The 21183-nt window shown below is 40.4% G+C and overlaps 2 protein-coding genes across 5 annotated transcripts in view; one reads left to right on the forward strand and one right to left on the reverse strand.

Moving 5' to 3' along the window:
• The window catches only part of si:ch211-286b4.4 (zonadhesin), a 91358-nt gene extending 80326 nt beyond the window's left edge, over positions 1–11032 (reverse strand). Inside the window, exons 1-9 of the mRNA XM_061827297.1 lie at positions 10989–11032; positions 10794–10901; positions 7771–7875; positions 4178–4227; positions 4001–4088; positions 2532–2720; positions 2359–2464; positions 2038–2265; positions 1858–1959 (exon numbers count right to left, since the gene is read on the reverse strand). Of these exons, the coding sequence (XP_061683281.1) occupies positions 1858–1959; positions 2038–2242 (307 nt within the window). The 5' untranslated portion in view covers positions 2243–2265; positions 2359–2464; positions 2532–2720; ... (3 more) ...; positions 10794–10901; positions 10989–11032. The remainder of the gene's footprint in view (positions 1–1857; positions 1960–2037; positions 2266–2358; positions 2465–2531; positions 2721–4000; positions 4089–4177; positions 4228–7770; positions 7876–10793; positions 10902–10988) is intronic.
• On the forward strand, positions 10195–20037 carry spa17 (sperm autoantigenic protein 17). Of its 4 annotated transcripts, none has more exons than XM_061827301.1 (8): positions 10197–10535; positions 10610–10678; positions 10749–10920; positions 11005–11075; positions 11199–11245; positions 13477–14378; positions 15831–15906; positions 17804–19538. In XM_061827301.1, the coding sequence occupies exons 3-7, from the start codon at positions 10767–10769 to the stop codon at positions 15893–15895; spliced, it is 1239 nt and encodes a 412-aa protein (XP_061683285.1). In that variant the 5' UTR covers positions 10197–10535; positions 10610–10678; positions 10749–10766; the 3' UTR covers positions 15896–15906; positions 17804–19538. The 4 variants fall into 4 exon arrangements, with proteins under 4 accessions (XP_061683286.1, XP_061683285.1, XP_061683283.1 ...); XM_061827299.1 differs by lacking the exon at positions 17804–19538 and adding an exon at positions 19579–20035 and having other exon boundaries at positions 10198–10535; XM_061827302.1 differs by lacking the exons at positions 15831–15906; positions 17804–19538 and adding an exon at positions 19579–20037 and having other exon boundaries at positions 10195–10535.
• Positions 20038–21183: the final 1146 nt, after the last annotated feature.

The following is a 21183-nucleotide window of genomic DNA, read 5'->3' on the forward strand; positions in this document are numbered from 1 at the left end:
ATCATAACAATGAAACTTTTGATAAAACAAATGTAATTTTGATACAGTGTACTGCTAACAGTTTTTTTTTTTTTTTCCAGTGAAGCTCAACAACTTTAAAACAGTCAAGTCAAGTTTCCCTCGTCGTAGTTTGAGCTTCATAAAATCACCACGTGTCTTCAATGAGAGATGATTCCGGACTGGTGGCACAAGCTATCTAAAGCCCTCTTTATACATGTTGACCACGCTGACGTCACTGCAACTTTCCCGTGCATAGTATTTTGCATTTGTACTCAAGCAGAAACCAGGCGCACAGTTTTGAAAATGTGCTGCTGTTCATTTTCAAGTCAGGTATCGCTACGGCTTGTATTGGCTAGGACACCACAGGATTTCCTCGATACATTTTGATCATTTCTGGAAGCCATTTTACATTCTGTTCTATAACAAGGAACAAAGCAACAACGATGGCGACTGTCTGCTTAAACAAATGAACCTAAATGACCGGATGATTACGTTTTAATTATGTTCCAAAAATCAAGAAGTTGGCGACGTCTGTGCTATATAGAGGCGAGAGGAACAGTAAATATGTCATCACAGTATGTGACTAAAACGGAGAGATCGTGTAAGATGACCTCCGCAGCTTTCTCCGCACAGCACACGACGCAATGCATAGGTCACGTGTATATATCCATCCATCCATTTTCTTCGCCACTTATCCTCATGAGGGTCGCGGGGAGTTCTGAAGCCTATCCCAGCTGTCAACGGGCAGGAGGCGGGGTACACCCTGAAATGGTCGCCAGCCAATTGCAGTGCATATAGTGACAAACAGCCGCACTCACAATCACACCTAGGGGCAATTTAGTGTATCCAATTAATGCTGCATATTTTTGGGATGTGGGAGGAAAGCGGAAGTGCCTGGAGAACATGAAAACTCCACACAGGCGGGTCCAAGATTGAACCTGGAACCTCAGAACTGTGAGGCCAACACTTTACCACCTGAGTCACCGTGCCGCCTAGTAAAAACAAACATTACATTATAAGCTTTTATTAAATTGATTTGTTTGTTGGAATTGTCTATATGTACCCTGTGAATGACTGGCAACCAATTTAAGGTGTAGGCGAATGTCTCTATAGTATTCTGTTTTCTGTACACTGTACATTTTACAGAACATCACACCTTTGCATTGAGGTTTTATTTGTGAGTATTGAAACTGCATATCTAACAGAACCCAATATATTTCAAGTAACAATGTCACTTGATAAAACCTTAAACGGCTAAACGACACCTATGGACCATTTAGAGTCTTTAATTAACCAAAAAGGCAATGTGGGAGGAAGCCATAGTCTCCAGACAAAAACCCACGCAAGCATCAGGAGAAAATGAGAAACTCCACACAGGAGGGCCTGAGCCAAGATTCAAACTCAAAACATTTCGACTGTGAGGGAGTCATGCTCACTACTAGTCCACTTTGCTGCCTAATGATGTTTTTGAGAATTAAAATCAATTATTATTTTGAAGGTTATGTTTTTTTGTATTATTCACACAGGTCTGGGACAAATGCAACAACACTCATGTTAATGGAAGAGTTGCGGTTTCAATGCAACATCGTGCTTAACCTTTTGTGTAATTTCCAACTTCTGTGTATTCTGAGGATTTTGATCAAAATCCAAAAAGCACTCAGCTCAGGACTCAGTATTCCAAGAATCATACTGTACTTGATTATGAGTGCTACATGAGAAAAAACCTGGGTACACACCCCAAATGTACACTTTATTTTTAACACTACACTGCTCCAGTACATAATTTATGCCATCATTATAGTGAAATAAATGCACTTGGCTGACCTTACTTAATCAATAACCCTAAAAAGCTGATACCTGCAGGGCAGATTGTGCAGTCTGTCATCTTCTGAAGACCCTCTTTAGGGTTATAGGTCCCTGCAGGACAAGGGATAGCTACCTCTCCTACACAGTAATGACCTGTGTTTAAAAAATATATCCAGTGTACAATAGATTTAGCAACTCTCTTCCTGTGTTGTGACAATGATTAATACTAACCTGTTGGACACACAATACAGACAGAAGCCTCTCCCGAGCGTTTGTAGGTGCCCGGTTCACACGATTGACTTGATCTGTGGTCCGAGCGCCTCCAGTTGGGGGGCATGACTCCCCCACACATTGACGAGGTGCCATTACACCTACGGCATGAAGTCTGACCTAGTGTGGAAGTTGTCCCAAGTGGACAAGAAAGCGGCTGGGACATCCCACTGTCTGGACAGTAATTTCCTGTTGAAGTCAGAGGGTCACAATATTTGTGTGTGGTTATTACATAGTACATGTACACACAACCATTGATTCACATGGTCATTTTTCACAAACCTGCAGGACATTGAAGGCAGTGGATAGTACATGCACTGGAGTAGAAACCTGGGGCACAGTCATTACACTCAGTGTGATGAAAGTTGGGCTCTTTTCCAGGCCCGCACTGTGCGACACGAAAGCACTGTGAATGAATAATGCATCTAACCAGACACAGTAATCATTTATCTTACCTTGTGCGCATGTCCGAATTTGCAGACGGAGTCTATAGGACATGTTAGACACTGGAGAATCCCTTCAGGAGAATGTTCCCCAGGAGGACACAATGAAATGCTTCCATTGGCTGGAAAGCAGGTGAAACCTGCTGGGCAAAGCCTGCAGTCCACTCGGTCCTCAGATGAGATCAGACCTGGAAAGCAAGGCTGTAATACACCACGGGAAGTCATGGCATAATACGATCTCTCATTCATAATTGAATACATAATCACCAGATTTCACATGCAGTTCTCAACTCCGGGACACGCGTTTTCCTATTGTCTTTAAGTCGTGACCCACTTTTACAGTACTGAAGAATAATAAAGAACGTGATATACAAAAATAGCCTATGAACCATGATTATTATTTTTTTTTACACATGCTTCCATGTTCATGTTTTAAGAAACTGCAGTTGAATGTGATAACAGGATGTGCAAAAATTATTATGGAGTGATCTTTTCTTTTTACGAAGGTGCAACATCAGTAGTTTGTCTTCTTTTTATCCAATGAAAAACAGTACAAAATACGGTGCCAACCGAGCATGCATAACTACATGACTACATGAAGAAGTAATCTTACATTGTCTGTAACCTCAAAGTGTCATATGCTGGGACTGTCATAACCCATGGACCCCCGGTAATTTTTGACCACCTATCTGCGACCCACCCAAAATGGCTTTGTGAGCTGGTGGGTCGGGACCAGTTGAGAATTCCCTGTGCTACAATATTTCTGTGCATCTTAGTGAACAATTTTGAGGCAAATACATGTTAAATACTTGGTCACCCCTTTCCCCAAAAATATGCTGTACCTGAAAAGATTTTCTATTGTGACAGACCCAATCTGATAAACTGTGGAAGGCGCCTCCTTCATAAGAACCTAAAGAGAAATGCGCTGCTATACACGGTTATGGTATGTGTGTCATGTATGTGTGAATCCCACAGCTGAGGTTGAATCATAGACCAAACCTTTCATATTGAATGTGTGCTTTCTGATCTGCAACAATTCCAATTGTTGTTATTTCCATGTCTACACAATCATGAAAGTTAACAAGGAAGTCACTAAAGAGAATACTGTATTAGCTTGCTGATGGTGCAAACTAAATGACAGCATACAACAACAACTGATCAAATTACCAACCAATTAGGTGTCTCACACAGGCCAAGCCAGAACTGGTAATGATTATGGATGTTGTATGGGTTGTTATTTCACTTGCTGGGATTAATGGGGCTCAAATGGTGATTAAAAAAAAAAAAAATCACACATACTATAACTTGGCAAGATTACTTAACCTCAGTGTGAATCTTTGGAGTGACATTCAAGTCTTGATACAAAGTTGAAACAAAACCAAATCACATTAAAACTATTTGAATCCATGTATTTACTTTTTGTAGCAAAAGGCAATTCACCAAAGTAAATACCAGATTGACTTTTAAGATTTTTAATGTACCTTGCAGTCACTGATCTTGCTTTTCCCCGTAAATGGATTGAATGTTCCCAAGGTACATCTCTGAGCCGCAGATTCATTTCCAGGACAACTGTGAAACACGTGCATTAATAATTTGACCCAGATTACACAAATAACATTTGACCTGCATGTTTTCTTTTTATTCGGTTGGTGGCTTACAAATGACCCAAGGGGCACTCCAGACACCGGTGGTTGGTGAAGTATGTTCCCTGTGGACACTCAACAAAGTCCACTGGTGACATTTCTACACTGGCTTCAAATGATTAAAAACATTTCACCATAACATGTTATTTTATAAAATAGATTACTTTCAAATAAACTTCTAATAGTTATTGCGCTTACCAGATGTCAGTGCAAGTTGGGTCCACAGCACGGAAATCAACAAATTTGAAGACCAAAACAGATACATTGTCAGTAATTTTCCAATTTAGGCCACACGGTTGCTGTTATTGGCCACGTTCATTTAGAACTGTTTGGAGGCTGCGTGACTGTTTAATGTATGAAAGTGAAAAGCACTCCGTTGCTAAAAGTGAAACGAGAACATGGAATGTGATTCCAGAGGGACCGCCGGAGTTGATAATGGTGCTTGGTGATGGTGTGTAACTGGATTCTCCACATTCATAATGCACGAGAATGTGCTAAAGAGAACTTTTCTGTGCTTGTAATTATTCATGCGGCCTGTGGTATTCATTTGGTGGTAACAATGTGAACAAAACATGGAAAAGATCAGTTTTGAGCAACAAATGATATACCCATTTTAACTACACATATTTATGATTTAAAGATTAACATCAGACACATCCTGTTGTTTGAGTGAGCATCAGCTGTGCTTCTGCCAACATATAAACCAGTTTTCCATCTATTGCTTCATTTATCCTGAGCTTTAAAAAAAAATGGAATAACAGTTCTCTCGTGCCTTTAAATACCAACGTGTGGGTTTATCAGTAGCATATCATCTTTAACTATAAGCTTGTTGTCTAAACAACTGAACTTTCCGTTACAGAGCAACAGCTGCAACAAATGGAATTTTTTTTTTTTTTTTTAACAGTTTTGCTTACACCGCTTCCTGTGATGGAATAGGTGTGGGCTTGTGGTTGTCTGTATGCATAAGTGCAAATGTGCATGGCACGTTGAATTGCATTTTAAAAGGCAGAAATCATCTGGATAAATGTGAGGAAAAATGCGGATCCTATTTTATTCAACACTGCTTTGTCTGTGGATGACCAAAGGTAATATTAATAGTATTTTCAGAATCCAATTGTTTCATATTACAAATACTCTTAATCTCTCTTTTTACAGACAATGTGTGCTGCATGGATATCAAGGTGCCCTTTGAGTTCAGGACTGTTACGCTGGGGGAATCTTTTGCACTAAAATGCCATTACAACTGCTCTCATGGGTTTGTTCGGGGCTGCTGGAGCAAACTGTCCCATAACTCTGTCTGCCTTGGAGAAATAAACCACAAATTTTGCAGTGTAACTCTTCATCTGCCTGCTGTTTCCTCTGAAGATCTCAAGTACAACTACACGTGTTACACACAAGCAACAGATGACCCATTGCTTCGACAAAAAACACACCGTGTGGTATCTCTACTTGTAAAAGGTACAACATTGTACAATATATTTAACATCTCAGATAGATTAAATTGAAAATACTTTTGTTCCCCCAGATCAGACGAGTACCCACACTTGGATAGTCGCCCCAAGTAATAGTAAGTAGTAAATTGGGCGATCTGTAATTTAAATACTGTGTAAATGCACTTGTTTACATTACACACCGTCTTTGTCACCACAAACTGTGATTTTCATTCACAGCTCCAGCTCCTGTTCAGCCAAGGAATTCAACCGGAGGTGAGATTGCCATTGTAACACTTAATGTGATTGCACAATATCAAATGTTTTCATATCACAATGATGTATAATAGACTTTTTTTTCCCCTCCCCCTGGAAGCTCATACTGAAATTCCAATTTTGGCAACGTTTTCTCTTGCTGTGGTCATGGCGATGATGGCACTGGTAGTTTATTTATATGTGAACCACAACCAATGCAGCAGGAGTGGTAAGGCTAATGATCAAAATGGTCATTTTTCAAAAATTAATCTTAAATTTAAACAATTATATCACATTATATAACTTTATGCTTTAAACACATTCCAGGGGATGATGATGATGATGATGATGATGACACGAACAGTGCAGGGTTTGTTTTTATTATACATGTATATTATACAGTATATTAACATCATCAGAAATGAATGAATGCTAATTATTTGTTTTTTCCCATTTCAGTTCACCAGTGCATTCCCGAGTTGTTTTCTCACCCATAAATGGTAACGGTGGAATTAATATGAAAAACTAAATGCACTCACTGAAAGAATGCTCTTCTTCTTCTTTTTTTTTTATTCCATTCAGGCTCATCCCAAAATGAACAAATGACATTAAGAGTTTCCACACCAGGTGAGATCATCCCTGGATCAACACTATCATAAGGAAACTAGCTCATTATTAAAAATAGATATTTTGTTTCTCTACAGACATTGAGAGTCAAGGTGAGGTTCCATATGCAGAAATAATGATTTCAGTCAGAGGTGTCAGTACACCAGAACTCACTAAGATCAGCTACTTGGCAACAGATGACTCACAACAGGTAAGCCAAAAGGCTAAAATAATGTATTTTTCGTTGACATTTCATGTACACCTTATATCTGACAAACACGACACAGTGGCTATGGGAGTGAGGAATGAACTCGTTTACACGAGACGTTGTTCATACTGTGTATGTGTGGCTTCTTATCACATGTACAATGGCACCAATCACACTTGAGGAATTTGGTAAAGTAAAATGTGCCATGCGTGCCAAACCGCACCAATTCATCTTGACCACATTTAACTGATTTTAAGTTAAGAATTTTTTTTTTCTTCAATATAATTCCCAAGTCATTAAACACCACATTCAATATGTCAACGTGAGAAGATTCTAAAGCCCATACTTGGTACAGTACTGTGAAATAGTTGTTTGTTGAAATGAATTCTGACAGTCACGATGGATCTTCATAGAATGAGTGTGTGACGTGACAAATGCATCACTTTTCACGATGGCCCTATTTCACATTATTTCCCCTCTGTAAGAATACTGATGGCCACCTTGTGGTTATTCTCTGATTACTTTCCGATTGTCGGCGCACAAGAAGCGACTCTCTAAACGAGGATGTCGTCAACTGCATGTGAGTGCTAAGAGATATCATCACCAACATCAAATGCCGCAAGAAGTAATGAATTGGGGGCTATAACATTGGTTAGCTAATTATTCCTGAGATGCTAGGAAGTATGAGGGAATGACATTGGAGTAATCGGATTGGTCGCTTAAATTTCAGGCAATACCATGACATCACCGCCTTTCTATAATCTCACATCGTTATATCCCTGAAGTAAAAGTCTAATGTATAAAAATAGTTAAATGTTTTGGCTTGGGAAAGTAGTACAGGAACTCAACTGTCCTGCTTGTTTTTGCTTTTTAATCAGTTTTAATTAAGTGAGCAATGCCGAGCGGTGCTGCACACATAATTGCATGTGATCCAAGTAAATATAACCTGATTTTTGTGCACACAAAAAAAAAAATGGTAGACAGACAACTTTGACAAGTTGACAAGTGTGAATTACTGCGGTTTTGTGCACAGCCTGGTCCTTTTTGTTGTATTTCACTATAATACTTTTGCTCCACTGCAGTGGCGAGTTTGCGAATCGAGGGCTTACATGCAGGCCTCGCGCTCGGCTGACAGGCTTCACCTTCCGCAGACCAGGGAGGTGAGGCGCAAGATGAGCACCAACTCCGACTACGCAGTCATCACGTACGCCTGACTTGAGAAGACGTGAGCAACGCAGCCAGCAGCCATAAATGGACAAACATGGGAAAAAAGAAGATCTGTTTACTCTGTCCCTGCTATGAGATGAATGAATGGATAGACAGAGATACAGTTGAAAGACAGATGGATGGATGGATGGATGGGTGGATGGATGGATGATAGTTTGCAAATGTCCATCAGAAATAGCAGGTATAAATACATCAATACTCTCCTAAAGTACATTTTCTAGGTATACTATGTGTACTTTACATGTATATTTATTTGACTGAATCACTGTAATGTACAACCTCAATTCCAATGAAGTTGAAACATTGTGTTAAACAAATCATGTTCAGCCTGATCAACTTTATTGTTTTTAAATAATCATGAACTTGTAATTTTATGGCTGCAACACGCTCCTAAAGAAGCTGGGACAGGTGACAAAAAAAACACTGAGAAGGTTGAGGTATGAAGAGTTTGTTTTCAAAACGAGACATATGCATTTTTTTCAGATTTACGAAACTCGCGCCAAAATTATCCATTCGGAGCTGGATAATTTTGGCGCGAGTTTCGTAAATCTGACAAAAATGCCCATGTCTCGTTTTGAAAACAAACTCTTCGTATGCTCATTAACTGCCTGTTTGGAACCTTAATTGCTCACTCATTCACAAGCTAAGATGGGGCAGGGCTTGCCTCTTTGCGAACACGTGTGTGAGAAAATAGCTAAACAGTTTAAGGACAATTTTCTTCAATGTGCAATTGCAAGGAATTTGGGGATTTCGTTGTCTCCAGTCCATACTATCATCAAAAAGTTCTGATAATCTGGAGAAATCAATCCATGTAAGCGGCGACATTTAATGCCCATGGTCTTCAATCACTCTGGCGTCACGGATTCGAAAACCCACATCAATGTGTAAAGGATATCATCACATGGGCTCAGAAACACTTCAGAAAACAGTGAATACAGTTCGGCACTACATCTGTACATGCAACTTAAAAATCTACATCAACAACACCCACAAACGTCACCGGCTTCACTGGGCCCAAGGTCATCTAAGATAGATTGAGGCAAAGTGAGAAAGAGTTTTGTGCTCTAATGAGTCCACATTTCAAATTGTATTGGGAAATTGTGGATATTGTGTCTTTCGGGCCAAAGCGGAAGAGAACCACGGGGACTGTTATGAATGTAAATTGCAAAAGCTAGATCTCTGATGGTATGGGCGTGCATTAGTGCCAATTGCATGGGTAATTTAAACTTGTGAAGGCAACATTAATGCTGAAAGGTACATACAAGTTTTGGAGAAACATGTGCTGCAATTTAAGCAATGTCCTTTTCATCGTCGCCTCTGCTTAATTCAGCAAGACAATGCCACACCACATACTGCATGTGTTACAACAGAGTGGCTTCATAGTAAAAGAGTGCGGGTACTAGACTGGCCTGCCTGCAGTCCAGACCTGTCTGCCATTGAAAAAGTGTGGTGCCTTATGGAGTGTAAAATAGAGACCCCAGACTGTTGAACAGTTGAAGCTGTACATCAAGTAATAACGGGAAAGAATTCTACCTACAAAACATCAACAATTACTGTCATCAGTTCCCAAATATTAAGTGTGTGTTTCTTTTTGGCTTGTCCCTTTCAGGGTGGCCACAGCCATCTCAGATGAACGCACATTGACACAACCCTTCTCAGGGAGTGGAGGCCCCAGTGGGATATGAACCTACAACCCATGGTTTACCAAACCAGTGGTCTAACCACTGAGCTACGGAGCCTCCTTCCCAAACATTAAGTGAATGTTGTTAAAAGAAAAGGTGATGTAACACAGTGATAAACATGAGCTTGTACCATCGTTATTTTAACATGCTGCAGCCAAAAAATTCCAAGTCAATGATTATTTGCCAAAAACTTTCGCCCAAAGTTAGCTGTAACTGGGATAAGCAGCTTGGGAAAGGAAACAATATTTATCAGTTAGAACTTTAAACAAACTGTCTTCGTTGTGTATTCAAATAAATACACGTTGAACATGACTTGAAAATCATTGTGTTTGTTTTTTTTTTATTTAACACAATGTACAAACATCATTGGAATTGAGGTTATAAATCATGTCAACATACCATCAGAATATATTCCATGTGGCTATATGTATTTGCTATTCTAATCCTTTGCTTAAGAAGTCACTCCTGTAACTTTGAGTCATGTTTCTTATATGTTCAATGTAATAAAATGTTAAAATAAACAAAGTTTCCTAGGATGGGCCCATACACATTTTGAATAGTTTATGGATACGTTTTATAGTTGTTTCCCTGTCCTCAGTAACAGTTACATCCATCCATCCATTTCCTGAGCCGCTTATGCTCACAAGGGAGCCTAACACAGCTATCTCCAGGCAGAAGGTAGGGTACACCCTGACTGGTTATCATGCCCAATAAAAAGGGGGGGGGGAATAAAAGTAACAAAATATACGTATATAACACTGAGCTGCTGGGTGTGTTGTTTGAGTTACAAACGGATAATATTGGGAGGAATGCTACTGTGTCGTAGTTCTCCTTTTTGTGATTTGCCTTTATTAGATTTGAGCCTGGTCGTGGCCCGTAGTTTCAAAGGTTGCCTAGCAACAACAATACAACAACAATAATATCGCCTTCGCCCCCAAATTGCTAAAACGTTCGGACACTTCAGGGTAAGTGACAGCTTGTCAGGTGATTCCAAAAATTCACGTGTACATAAATACATTTTAAAGGAGATTATTTGCAGTGGGTTCGAGAGGGACAGGGAAAGACATTCCAACTGCAACTTGTGACTTTTGAGTGGCAGCCATCGGAGGTGCATGGACGTCGTTTTGGCGAGTTACCGGTCCCCAAAAAAATAAAAAAAAATTACTTTTTTTAAAAAGGCCTACGAGTTCGTCGACATGTCCGTGCCTTTCTGCAACGCCCACCTGAGGATTCCACGAGGGTTCGGCGCCCTCCTGGAAGGCCTGGTGCGAGAAATTCTTCGTGACCAACCTCGAGACATTCCAATTTACGCCGCCATCTACTTCAAGCGTCTTCTCAGCCAACGAGATGGTAAGCAGCTTTGGATTTGTTCATTGGCGTGTCACGGCGTCACGATAAAACGCTTTGCAAGTGCTTACCTGCGCTGGCTTGCAGGTACTGGCGTGGACCCCACTGAGTGGGCTGCCAGCCTGGAAGACAGATTTGACAACGACCGTTCATTTCAGGCCAGTTGGTGCTAAATCAACGTCGGCTGTGATTGATCTTACCTCCCGTCTTACTTATTAACTTCTCTGAGCGTGCACACGCTGCTTTTACAATCGCTCTGACGTTGTTGTATTCTTCTGCAGGCTGTTCCTGAAAAGGAGCCGGGGACAGAAGTTCAGACTACACCTGAGTAAGTTAACTCTTTTTAAAAAGTTTTTTTAAAAATACCAACGTTCAGAACCAAGCACTCAGAATGAGTATTGTGGCTATAAACCTGTGAAGTTTGAAGTAAAATTTGAACATATAATATATTTCAAAAGCTCATTAAAGAAAATGTTTTCGATAATTATGGAAGAGATCATTAAAACGGCGATGTGAAGAATAAGTTGAAAATTATTCAGAAGACTTTGGTGATTTATTTAAATGGAGACGCTAACGGGAAATTTGGATGTGAAATGTGGAAGTTTTTCCTGTAATAAAAGACAGGAAAATATAGGATTTATAATATGCATTACTGTGTTTCTTTTCTTTAAAATGTTTTTTTTTTCTACACAAGCATCTGCTTTTCTTGCATGTAATGAAATAAAATGAAAATCCAATCTTATGGAAAATAAGAATGAAGGTGACAATTCAAAAAATATTATTAATTATTAAATTAATTCACATTTGGGTTTTTCTTATGAATGGAAAACCATGTTGATTCAATGGTTAAAAAAAAAATAATAGTAAAATAAATAATTGAATCAATGAATATCATTTCCACTTTGAAATGAATATTTGCAAACATGTCATCAGAACAAGCAATTATTTTTCTTGGGCTTTTCCTTATTCGGGTTACAGCAGTGCTGGGTCCTATCCTACCTGATTTTGGGGGAGAGGCGGGGTACACCTTGGACTGGTCGCCAGTCAAAAGTAGGGGAGACCGAGAAACAACCTTTCAAACTCACACAAACCCACTTCAGGAGAAAATGTAAACTCCACACATGCAGGCCAGTGCTAAGAATCAAACCCAGACAAATGTTAAAACTGTAAGTAACACATGATCGCTACTAAACCACTGTGCTGCTTTAACAATTTAAAGCAAATTGATTTTGTATAGCGCATTTCATATACAAGGTAACTCAATGTGCTGTACATAATTACAAGCATTCAAATACCAATAAAAGAAAACATTTGGAAAAAAAAAAAAAAAGGAATTACAACATTTTACAGTGCCAGAAATATTGAAAGTGGACATATTCTAAAAAGCATGAGGAAAAAAAAAGAAGAGTTTTTAACCTGGATTTGAAAACATTCACACTTAGGGCTGACGTCATCTTTGTTGGCAACTTACTCGATTTTTTTTTGCAGCATAATAGCTAAATGGTGCTTCACCATGTTTGCTTTGGACTCTGCGCTCCACTATTTGACCCGTGTCAGTCAATTCCAGAGCCCTATTGCGGTCGTATCCCAGAAGCATTTCTTTTGTGTATTCAGGACCTAAACCATTTAGTGATTTATAGGCCAGTAGCAGAACTTTAAAATCTAAAAGTTTAGAATTAGAGTTTAATGCTCTGACCTCTTTGTTCTGGTCAGAACCCGATTTAGGTATACTGTGTATATAAATAGAGCAATGCTGTGGTGGGGGGCAGCGCTGCTTGCCTGGATTTCCTCTGGGTACTCTGGGTTCCCGCTCACGTTAAAAAAAAAAAAGTGCATTCATTGAAAACTAAATTGTCAAATGGCATGAATGTCACTGAATGTTTTTGGCAGTTCAGAACTTTTTATTATTACTATTATTATTATTTAATTTCAGGGTCAAACTATTGGGATCTCTGTACTGGGAAAAAAAAAATTTCAGTGACGTTTTAATATTATGTCATAATTAGCAAAAAAAAAAGTTAGCACTATATAAATACAGTGGTGCCTTGAGTTACAAGTTTAATTTGTTTTGTGATGAAACTCAAAACATTTATAACTCAATTTTTGGCCATTGAAATAAATGGAAATACCATTAATCCATTTCAGCCTACCCCTAAAAAACAAAAAATGTTGTTTGTATTTTAACAGTTCCATGACAATTAATGCTGAATGTTAGCATTTACCTGAAAATGGTATTTTGCAGTTTGTTAGGATTAAGATAACCAGGCATTTCGAAGGCAAATGTATGTGTTTGGTTTAAATACAAATGTGTAATTATCTTTATTTATGCTTAGTTCGACACCAAACTTTCTCTTTACCGGACAGCTGCTTGTTGTAGTAAGTGAGTTCACTGCCACTTTACAGAGCCCTTATCTCAAATTTGTGCTCGCAAATCAAATTTAAAAAATGGATGAATACCTTGAATAGCTAAAAACTTGCAACTTAGGTTATGCGTACCTCGAAGCACCACTGGCAACCAAAGTTTAAGTACATTATGTTTGTTAACTGTTTTTATTTCAGAGAAAAAAGTTCTGATCTACAAACTGAAGAAGCTCCTGCTCAGTCAGCAGAAGTCACAGAGCAAGTCTCAGCAACAACTTCTGATCAAGTTGACCCGACAAAAGTTCTAAAGGAGGAAGATCAGGATGTATTGGCATCTGAAACACAAAGTGGAGTCTTAGAGCAAGAAGAGAGAGCTGAAGCTGGAAAAGATGAGGAAGCTAAGGAGGTAGCGCAGGAGGAGGCCCCAGAGGTGGCTAAGGAGGAGGCTCAGCACGCACAGGAGGAGGTCCAGAAAGAGACCCAGGAAGAGGCTCAGAAGTTGGCTCAGGAGGAGACTAAAGAGGAGGTTCAAGAGGTGGCTCAGGAGGAGACTCAGGAAGAGGGTCAGGATGAGGCTGGGGAGGTGGTTCACAAGGAGGCTCCAGAAGAGGCCCAGGAGGAAGCTGAGGAAGATACTGAAGGAGGCACTGAGGTGGAAGCCGAGGAGCCTGGAGAAGCACAGACAACTACGGAAATAGTCACAGCTCCTGATAACGAAGATGCTGATAATTCACAGGCTGCTGACGATGAGCGCGTCATAGTCCACACAGAAGAAACGGAAGAAACACAGCCTCAAAGCGAAACCCTCGATGATGAAGATAAAGTTGAGGCTGAGGCCGAAAGATCAAATGAGGAGGAAGGGGCACTAACCGAGGCTCCTAATGAGGAAGATAATGAATCAGCGAATGCAGAAGTAAATCTGGACAACAGCAATGAACTGGCAGAGGTTGAGGTTGACTCTGTGGAGATCCCACAGGCTGAGAACCAACCAGAAGAAGGTCCAGAGGATGTTTCAGAGATGGAGATACAGGAAAGCCAAAGCAACAATGACCCTGAAATAGAGGAGCAGCAAGATGATGCCAACAATGAGGAAATAGAAGGTACAAACAATGAATCATGTGTTGGATGAAGTGATGTTGAGTCATAGGGCTCTAGTTTCGTGACTGGCATGAACCCGGCTTCGCACGTGGCATAACTGCGTGGAGGCAGGTTAGACCCGGTGTTGGTCTTTTTGTGGGCATTTAAAAGAGGTACGTCTCCCTGCTGTGCCTTACACCAAGTATAGAAGCATTATTTTGGAATGCAAAAAAGGAGGAGGCTTGTCGTCAGTACACCAGAGCCACTGGGTGGAAACTTCCTCATTGATATTCTATTCCGTTGTAAAGTGGTCGTGGAGTTACCTTATGGTCAGGGAAGCTGTGCTTTTTTGTTGGAGCCAGAATTATTGAATTTCATTGGAATGGACAAAAGGATGACATTGAAAGTAATAGATTGGTGATGTTGTAAGACCCCTCCTCTGTTCAGTCCTTTTGTCCATTCCGAATAAATTCAATAATTTTGCCTCCAACAAACAGCACAGCCTCCTTGACTTTTAAGTTGACTCCACAGCCAGTTTACAATTGAATGGAACATCAATGAGCGATCTTCCACCCAACGTGGACTGACAATGGCGGCCGGGCGGCTTATCAGCTCTGATGCTTTTTTGAATTCCAAAAGAATGATCCCATCTCTCGTGTGGGGCATGTCTCAAACTTCAAGCATAAATAGTTGTCTTTTACACAAACAACAGTTAGTGGGTGGTAAATAATCGTTCTTGCATGAACTGAGGAAGCTTAATCATGAGAGACAAAACATCTTCTAAGACAAACAGAACAGTGAAGTTGCAATCCATTTAATGCCCTGCGAAAGTCAATGAATACTCCCAAAAAATGTGATCAACCACAGTTAATTCAAGATTTTTACAAGAGGAGCATTATTTTTCAAACAGGCCCAGGTAGTGTTAATTTTTTTCCCCCTCAATAAATAAAATAAGCATTTGGAAGCAGTATTTTTTTTGTTTACTCGTCTTAAAGTGTGGAAATTTTGAAAAAATGTAAAAATATGAGAAAAGGGCGAGTACTTTTTCACGGCACTGCATTTATGAATAGATTTACATTTGACATCCACGGCACACGTCCCCACACCTCAATATCTGTACGCCTGTGCCTCAGTCAAATTAACCAAATTCACGTTAGACCAGCAGTCTGCATCAGACTTAGAAGTGATCTCAGCAAGTGTCTTTTGATCAACTCTCACCAAATTCATTGGTCATTCCGCTGGGGGCATGTCAAAGGACGCACCCTCGCAGCGACTGGACACACAGCTTGGCAAAGGCTGGGCTGCTGAATTGACAAACGTGCAACGAGTCTTGCGCCTTTCATGAAAATCACAATACGGCAGTTTTGCACTCTGCCTCAGATGCGCTGCGTACAAAATTAGAGCCCTTATGATAACGATGCAAAAGGTGAGTCAATTCAGAATGAACAAACAATCCACTCCATTCTGAATTCCAGATAAAACGGTTGATGACTCTCTAGAGGAGGCCGGGCCAGCGGATGCACCAGAGTCCAATGATTAGAAGGGGACGAGGTACTGTTTCATGTATATTTTTTACAATTGCCAATGCACACAACATTAGGCACACTAATAAAAGCCAATACCAGAGGTTTTGCTATCAACAATTCTGCGTTTACAAACAAACTAACACCAGACACCTTCTGCCAACTGTTCCACCCCGCTTAGACCCATTTCTTCACTTCGTTACCACACTCTCCATTGCTCTGTGTTGTTGACCCCAAGTATTAGAAGTCGTCCACCCTCGCCATCTTTTCTCCCTGGAGCTTCACTCTTCCCCCTCCGCCCCTCACATTCATGCGCATATATTCTGTTTTTTTTCCGGCTAATCTTCATTCCTCTCCTTTCCAGTGCGCGCCGCCATCTTTCTAATAGTTCCTCCGCTTGCTCCCTGCTTTCACTGCACATCACAATATCATCTGCGAACATCATAGTTCAAGGGGATTCCAGTCTAACCTCATCTGTCAGCCTATCCATTACCACTGAAAACAGGAAGGGGCTCAGAGCTGATCCCTGATGCAGTCCCACCTCCATCTTAAATTCCTCTGTCACACCTAAGGCACACCTCACCATTGTTCTGCTGGCCTCATACATGTCCTTTACTTTTCTAACATATTTCTCTGCCACACCAGACTTACGCATGCAGTACCACAGTTCCTCTCTTGGTACTCTGTCATGGGCTTTCTCTAGATCCACAAAGACACAATGTAGCTCCTTCTGACCTTCTCTGTACTATTCTACGAACATCCTCCAGGCAAATAATGCATCTGTGGTACTCTTTCTAGGCATGAAACCATACTGTTGCTTACAGATACTTACTTCTGTGGTGAGTCTAGCCTCCACTACGCTTTCCCATAACTTAATTGTGTGGCTTTTTTTTTCACTTTTTTTCCTCCATAGTTTCCACAGGTCTGAACATCACCTTTGTTCTTAAAAATGGGGACGAGCACACTTTTCCTCCATTCTTCTGGCATCTTCTCTCCCGCTAGTATTCTAGTGAATAAGTTGGTCAAAAGTTCCACAGCCACCTCTCCAAATTGCTTCCATACCTCACTGTCTTTCCATTTTTCAATCTGTTCAGTGCCTTTCTAATGTTCCCCTTATTAATGATTGCCACTTCCAGGTCATTCACGCTTGCCTCTTCTCCTCTACATTCTCACCCATTTTCTTCATCCATTAACTTCTCAAAGTACTCTTTCCATCTACTTATCACACTACTGGCACCAGTCAACATATTTCCATCGCTATCCTTAATCACTTTTACTTGCTCCACATCCTTCCCATTACTATCCCTCTGTCTGGCCAACCTGTAGAGATCCTTTTCTACTTTTTTCATATCTAACCTGGTGTCGTCATATGCCTCGTTTAGCCTTCACCACCTCTACCTTTGCCCTACGTCGCATCTCAATGTATTCCTTCCGCCTCCCCCCAGTCCTCTCCATGTCCCATTTCTTCTTTGCTAATTTCTCTGCATGACTTCCTGTATTTTGGGGTTCCACCACCAAGAGTCGTTCTCCCCTTTCCTACCAGAAGGCACCCCAAGTACTCTCCTGCCTGGGTCTCTGAGTACCTTGGCAGTAGTATTCCAGTCTTCTGGGAGCTCTTCCTGTCCATCGAGAGCCTGTCTCTCTCATGATCCCACTACTCCAGTCCGAGCTGTGCGGGTGCCCGCGCGGTCGCGCTAATTGGTCGGCACACACCTGCGCCTTGTTTCGGCTGATTATCCCCTGTATATATAGAACCCGGTGACGACTGGTTCTCGGCCAGATCGTTGAGGTTCATGCCCTGTTCCAGCTCTCTTGTATCCCTGATCGTCAACCCGTGTGTACCGACCTTCACCTGTTCTCCGACCGACCCGTAAGTCTGACTCCCTTGATACTCCTGCCTGCTTTGATCCTTCTCCCGTGTACAGACTCCTGCCTGCCAGCTGACCTGCTCTCTACGCCCGACGTCCCAACTACCGCTGCTGCACCTGACTTCCTGCCCGATCCTTGACCATTGAATAATAAACGTTTTTCCCGATGTACATCTGCGTCTCCCGTGTACCCCTGCGTTTGGGTCCTACCTTCGTTCCGATGGGCCATGACAGTCTCACCTCTTTTTGAAAAGTCACACAACATTCTTCCTTTCTCAACTTCCACCACCTGATTCTCTGCTTTACCTTTGTCTTCTTAATCTTCCTACCCGCTATCAGTCAACCTACACACCACCATCCTATGCTTTCTAAATCTGAAATCAGTCAGAACTTAATCTTGAGTCCAAATGGAGAACGCATGCAAAGGCAGTAGAACTATTTAACAAGTACATGATGGTACAAGAGATCAGCAAACAAAATGGATTATTAAAAGCTATCATTGAATACAATTGAAAAAAAACTTTTATTCTGACACCATTATGAATAAAAATCATCATAATGAAAATGTAAAATTTCATATACTACAAAAAAGAAAAACTCAATACAACTCAGGTCGAGCAGTGAGTTCAAATGTCATAAAAAGTTAAAAGTGAAATGAATGACAGTAATAGAAGTAACATAAATGCATACAGCTTTATATTCTCTAAGGTAGTTATTAAAGATGACCTTAATCTGCTAGAAAGATTGTTCAAAAGGGAATTAGTCATTTATCGGGGTTGTTGTATTAATTTGATAATACAGTATCTGTATGTATGCCATTTATCAGCGCTTTGAGAGCGAGTATTGAATCAGCTGTGGCCGGGAAGAAAAAAATAAATTAAAAAAAGCTGTGGCTGGAGAGCCAGTGTGGTAATTAAAAGTCACACAGTTCTGCATTGGAATAATCACATGAAACAGCTCGGAGGGTGGGCTCTAGTGTCATGTTATATATAGCTTCTAAATAGTTTCGTTTTCTCTAATGTATCTTTGTCAGGTATTTACAGTGGATATAAAAATGCTACACACTCCTGTTCAAAGGTCAAGCTTTTGTGATTTAAAAAAAAAAATAACACCAAGGTAAATCATTTCAAAATGTTTTCCCCCCATTCTTGTGACCTATAACCTGTAGAACTCAGTGGATTTTTTTTTTTCTTTTAAATAGAGGTAAAAATTAAATTCATGTTCATTGGGTGACCAGACAGTACAAGCCTGAAGCCATTTCAAGTGGCTCATGTTTGGTGTTGTATTTGCAGATATTATTTTGGAATTATGATCAAAAAGTTCAGCCATTTCATTGCACCATAACATTTTTGCCCATGTGTTTGGGAGATTTTGTCACGGTCCGATCAAACCAAGTTTGAACTATTTGACTATAATTCCAAAAGATATGTTTGAGGCAAACACACACATCACTGCTCATTACCAAATGAACACCGTACCTACGAAGAAGAATTGTCGTGGCAGCGCCATGCTTTGTGGCTGTTTTTCCATCAACTGGACCAGGGGCCTCAAACAAAGTGGAGGTAATTGTGAACTGTTCCAAATAGTAGTTCGTTTTACCATACAAACCGGAGGCCTCTGCTAAAAGGTCAACTAAATGTCACGAAAAGACTGCAAGAACAGTACTTTCATTCCTGTATGTCAGTAATACCATTATTTTTTATTTCTATTGCCGTCATGAATGTCACCCGCTATAATGACCTCTTTAATAGCCTAAGACAAAAATCCTGTACACTTCTGACTTGTCCCTGACGCATGCTGCTCACCACCTCTCTGTTTGCTTTGTCCACCAGCTTCATCGTCTTCCTAACCATCTCTCCACTGAAGCTGGCCTGGATCTGGTCCTCCAGGCACAGGTCGTGATGGAGTCCTTTTCCTCCTGTGCCCAGCCGCATTCCTCCTGCTAAAACGATATGACGGGATGTGCGTGCTTTTATTCTGATTGAGAGTTGTGCACTGAGTGATTACACTTAAGACGTCAGTCACCCATATTGCTTTCATTTTTTTTTTAACTAGACAGAACATGAGCACACGCAATACACTGTCATAACTTTCAAAACCAGAACTTTGTGAAAATTTTTTTGCACCAGGGGTGGGAAAATCTACATAAAAAAGCTGAACATGGATTATTTTTTTTTTTAAATGTACAGATGGGCCTGTCATCCAAGTCATGAAGAAAAAAAGTTTTCAAAATGTGCATGTAAAATAGATATTTGAGTTTGGTTTTATTATAAAATGAGGTTTATTATTTGTAATAAATTAAATTCTAACAAACAAACCAATTTTTCTTTCTTCTTTTTTCATGTCATTATTAAAAATGAATCGATATACAAATAATGTCATTTGATAGTACTTTTTCTAAAACAATATTAGGAATAAACAGTAAAATGAGTGCAACAAATATAACAGTTGTCTTGCTAATGTTAATGATGTGTGGGTCTGATTCTTGTGGGCCATACTTTAGAAAAATGCTCCTTTTTAACTCAACAGAACATGTATTATTTTGGTTGTAGTTCTTAAGCAATGATAAACATTTCTGTTTGAAGGAGTGATCATTATCTTAGTAAATTTGTAATACAGTATCAGGCCCTTGTATTGGAGTTCATAAGAAGATGACACGTTCAGTGAGTGCATGCTACATCAACTTTCACACAGTGTTAGTTCATTTCAATAAAGTGTGAATATACATCAACAATCAAGGATCGTTTTGCAATGGCTTAGTATTAGAACACGCCACTTGAGGTTCTTCCTCATGGTGGTATCACCGTAATTCTTTTAATTACAAATGGTTTCCACTTGAGTGGCATCGCCGCTGCGCCCACAGATTGAAACTTGATTGAGATGTCTCTCGTGGTGTTTTAGCATTTTCGACGCAGTCGCACTTGGCCCCCCTCGTCTGATTTTTTTCCTGGACCAGCGAGTGCGCCTTCGAGCGAGTACAGTGGTGGAGTAGGAAGAGTTGGTGAGAACGTTGCCATGGTAACACCTCACTACTCACGCCATGTCGTCATGGATTATTAGGATATGGTGATGTTGACTGCTGCTAGGGTTTGTTTGTCATAGTAATCAGAACTTAATCGCCAGAACTTGTCATGTGTTTGACTTTATGCTGTATTTTGTGCGTTTTGGCATCTTAGGTCCCTCTGACACTCTTTCTGCCGTTTTCCATAAACTACCTGTTTGTACACCGCGTTGTTTACAATTACTACAAACAATAGAGATCTTTTCATATTGGCCGCCTCAAGATTGATGACAGTTGCCTCTATTGACGCCATCAGAGAGAAATCAAGTGTGATGCTCAGTTAACGCGGAATCATTTAGCAAAGCAGCAGTGGAAGAATGACTGGGAGAGATGGAACTCAGATTAATGGCTGTTTCGCTGCCCCTGCATCTTGTCT

The sequence above is a fragment of the Syngnathoides biaculeatus genome, chromosome 8, assembly GCF_019802595.1.
Source record: "Syngnathoides biaculeatus isolate LvHL_M chromosome 8, ASM1980259v1, whole genome shotgun sequence".
NCBI classification, from domain to species: domain Eukaryota; kingdom Metazoa; phylum Chordata; class Actinopteri; order Syngnathiformes; family Syngnathidae; genus Syngnathoides; species Syngnathoides biaculeatus.

What these genes read in the sequence shown, in the direction of transcription:
- spa17 (XM_061827301.1), top strand. Translation starts at nt 10,767, where the DNA reads ATGTCCGTGCCTTTCTGCAACGCCCACCTGAGGATTCCACGAGGGTTC. An exon ending in GAAGTTCAGACTACACCTGA is followed by an intron (nt 11,246 to 13,476) that starts GTAAGTTAACTC and finishes TTTTTATTTCAG; the next exon opens with AGAAAAAAGTTCTGATCTAC. An exon ending in CAACAATGAGGAAATAGAAG is followed by an intron (nt 14,379 to 15,830) that starts GTACAAACAATG and finishes TCTGAATTCCAG; the next exon opens with ATAAAACGGTTGATGACTCT.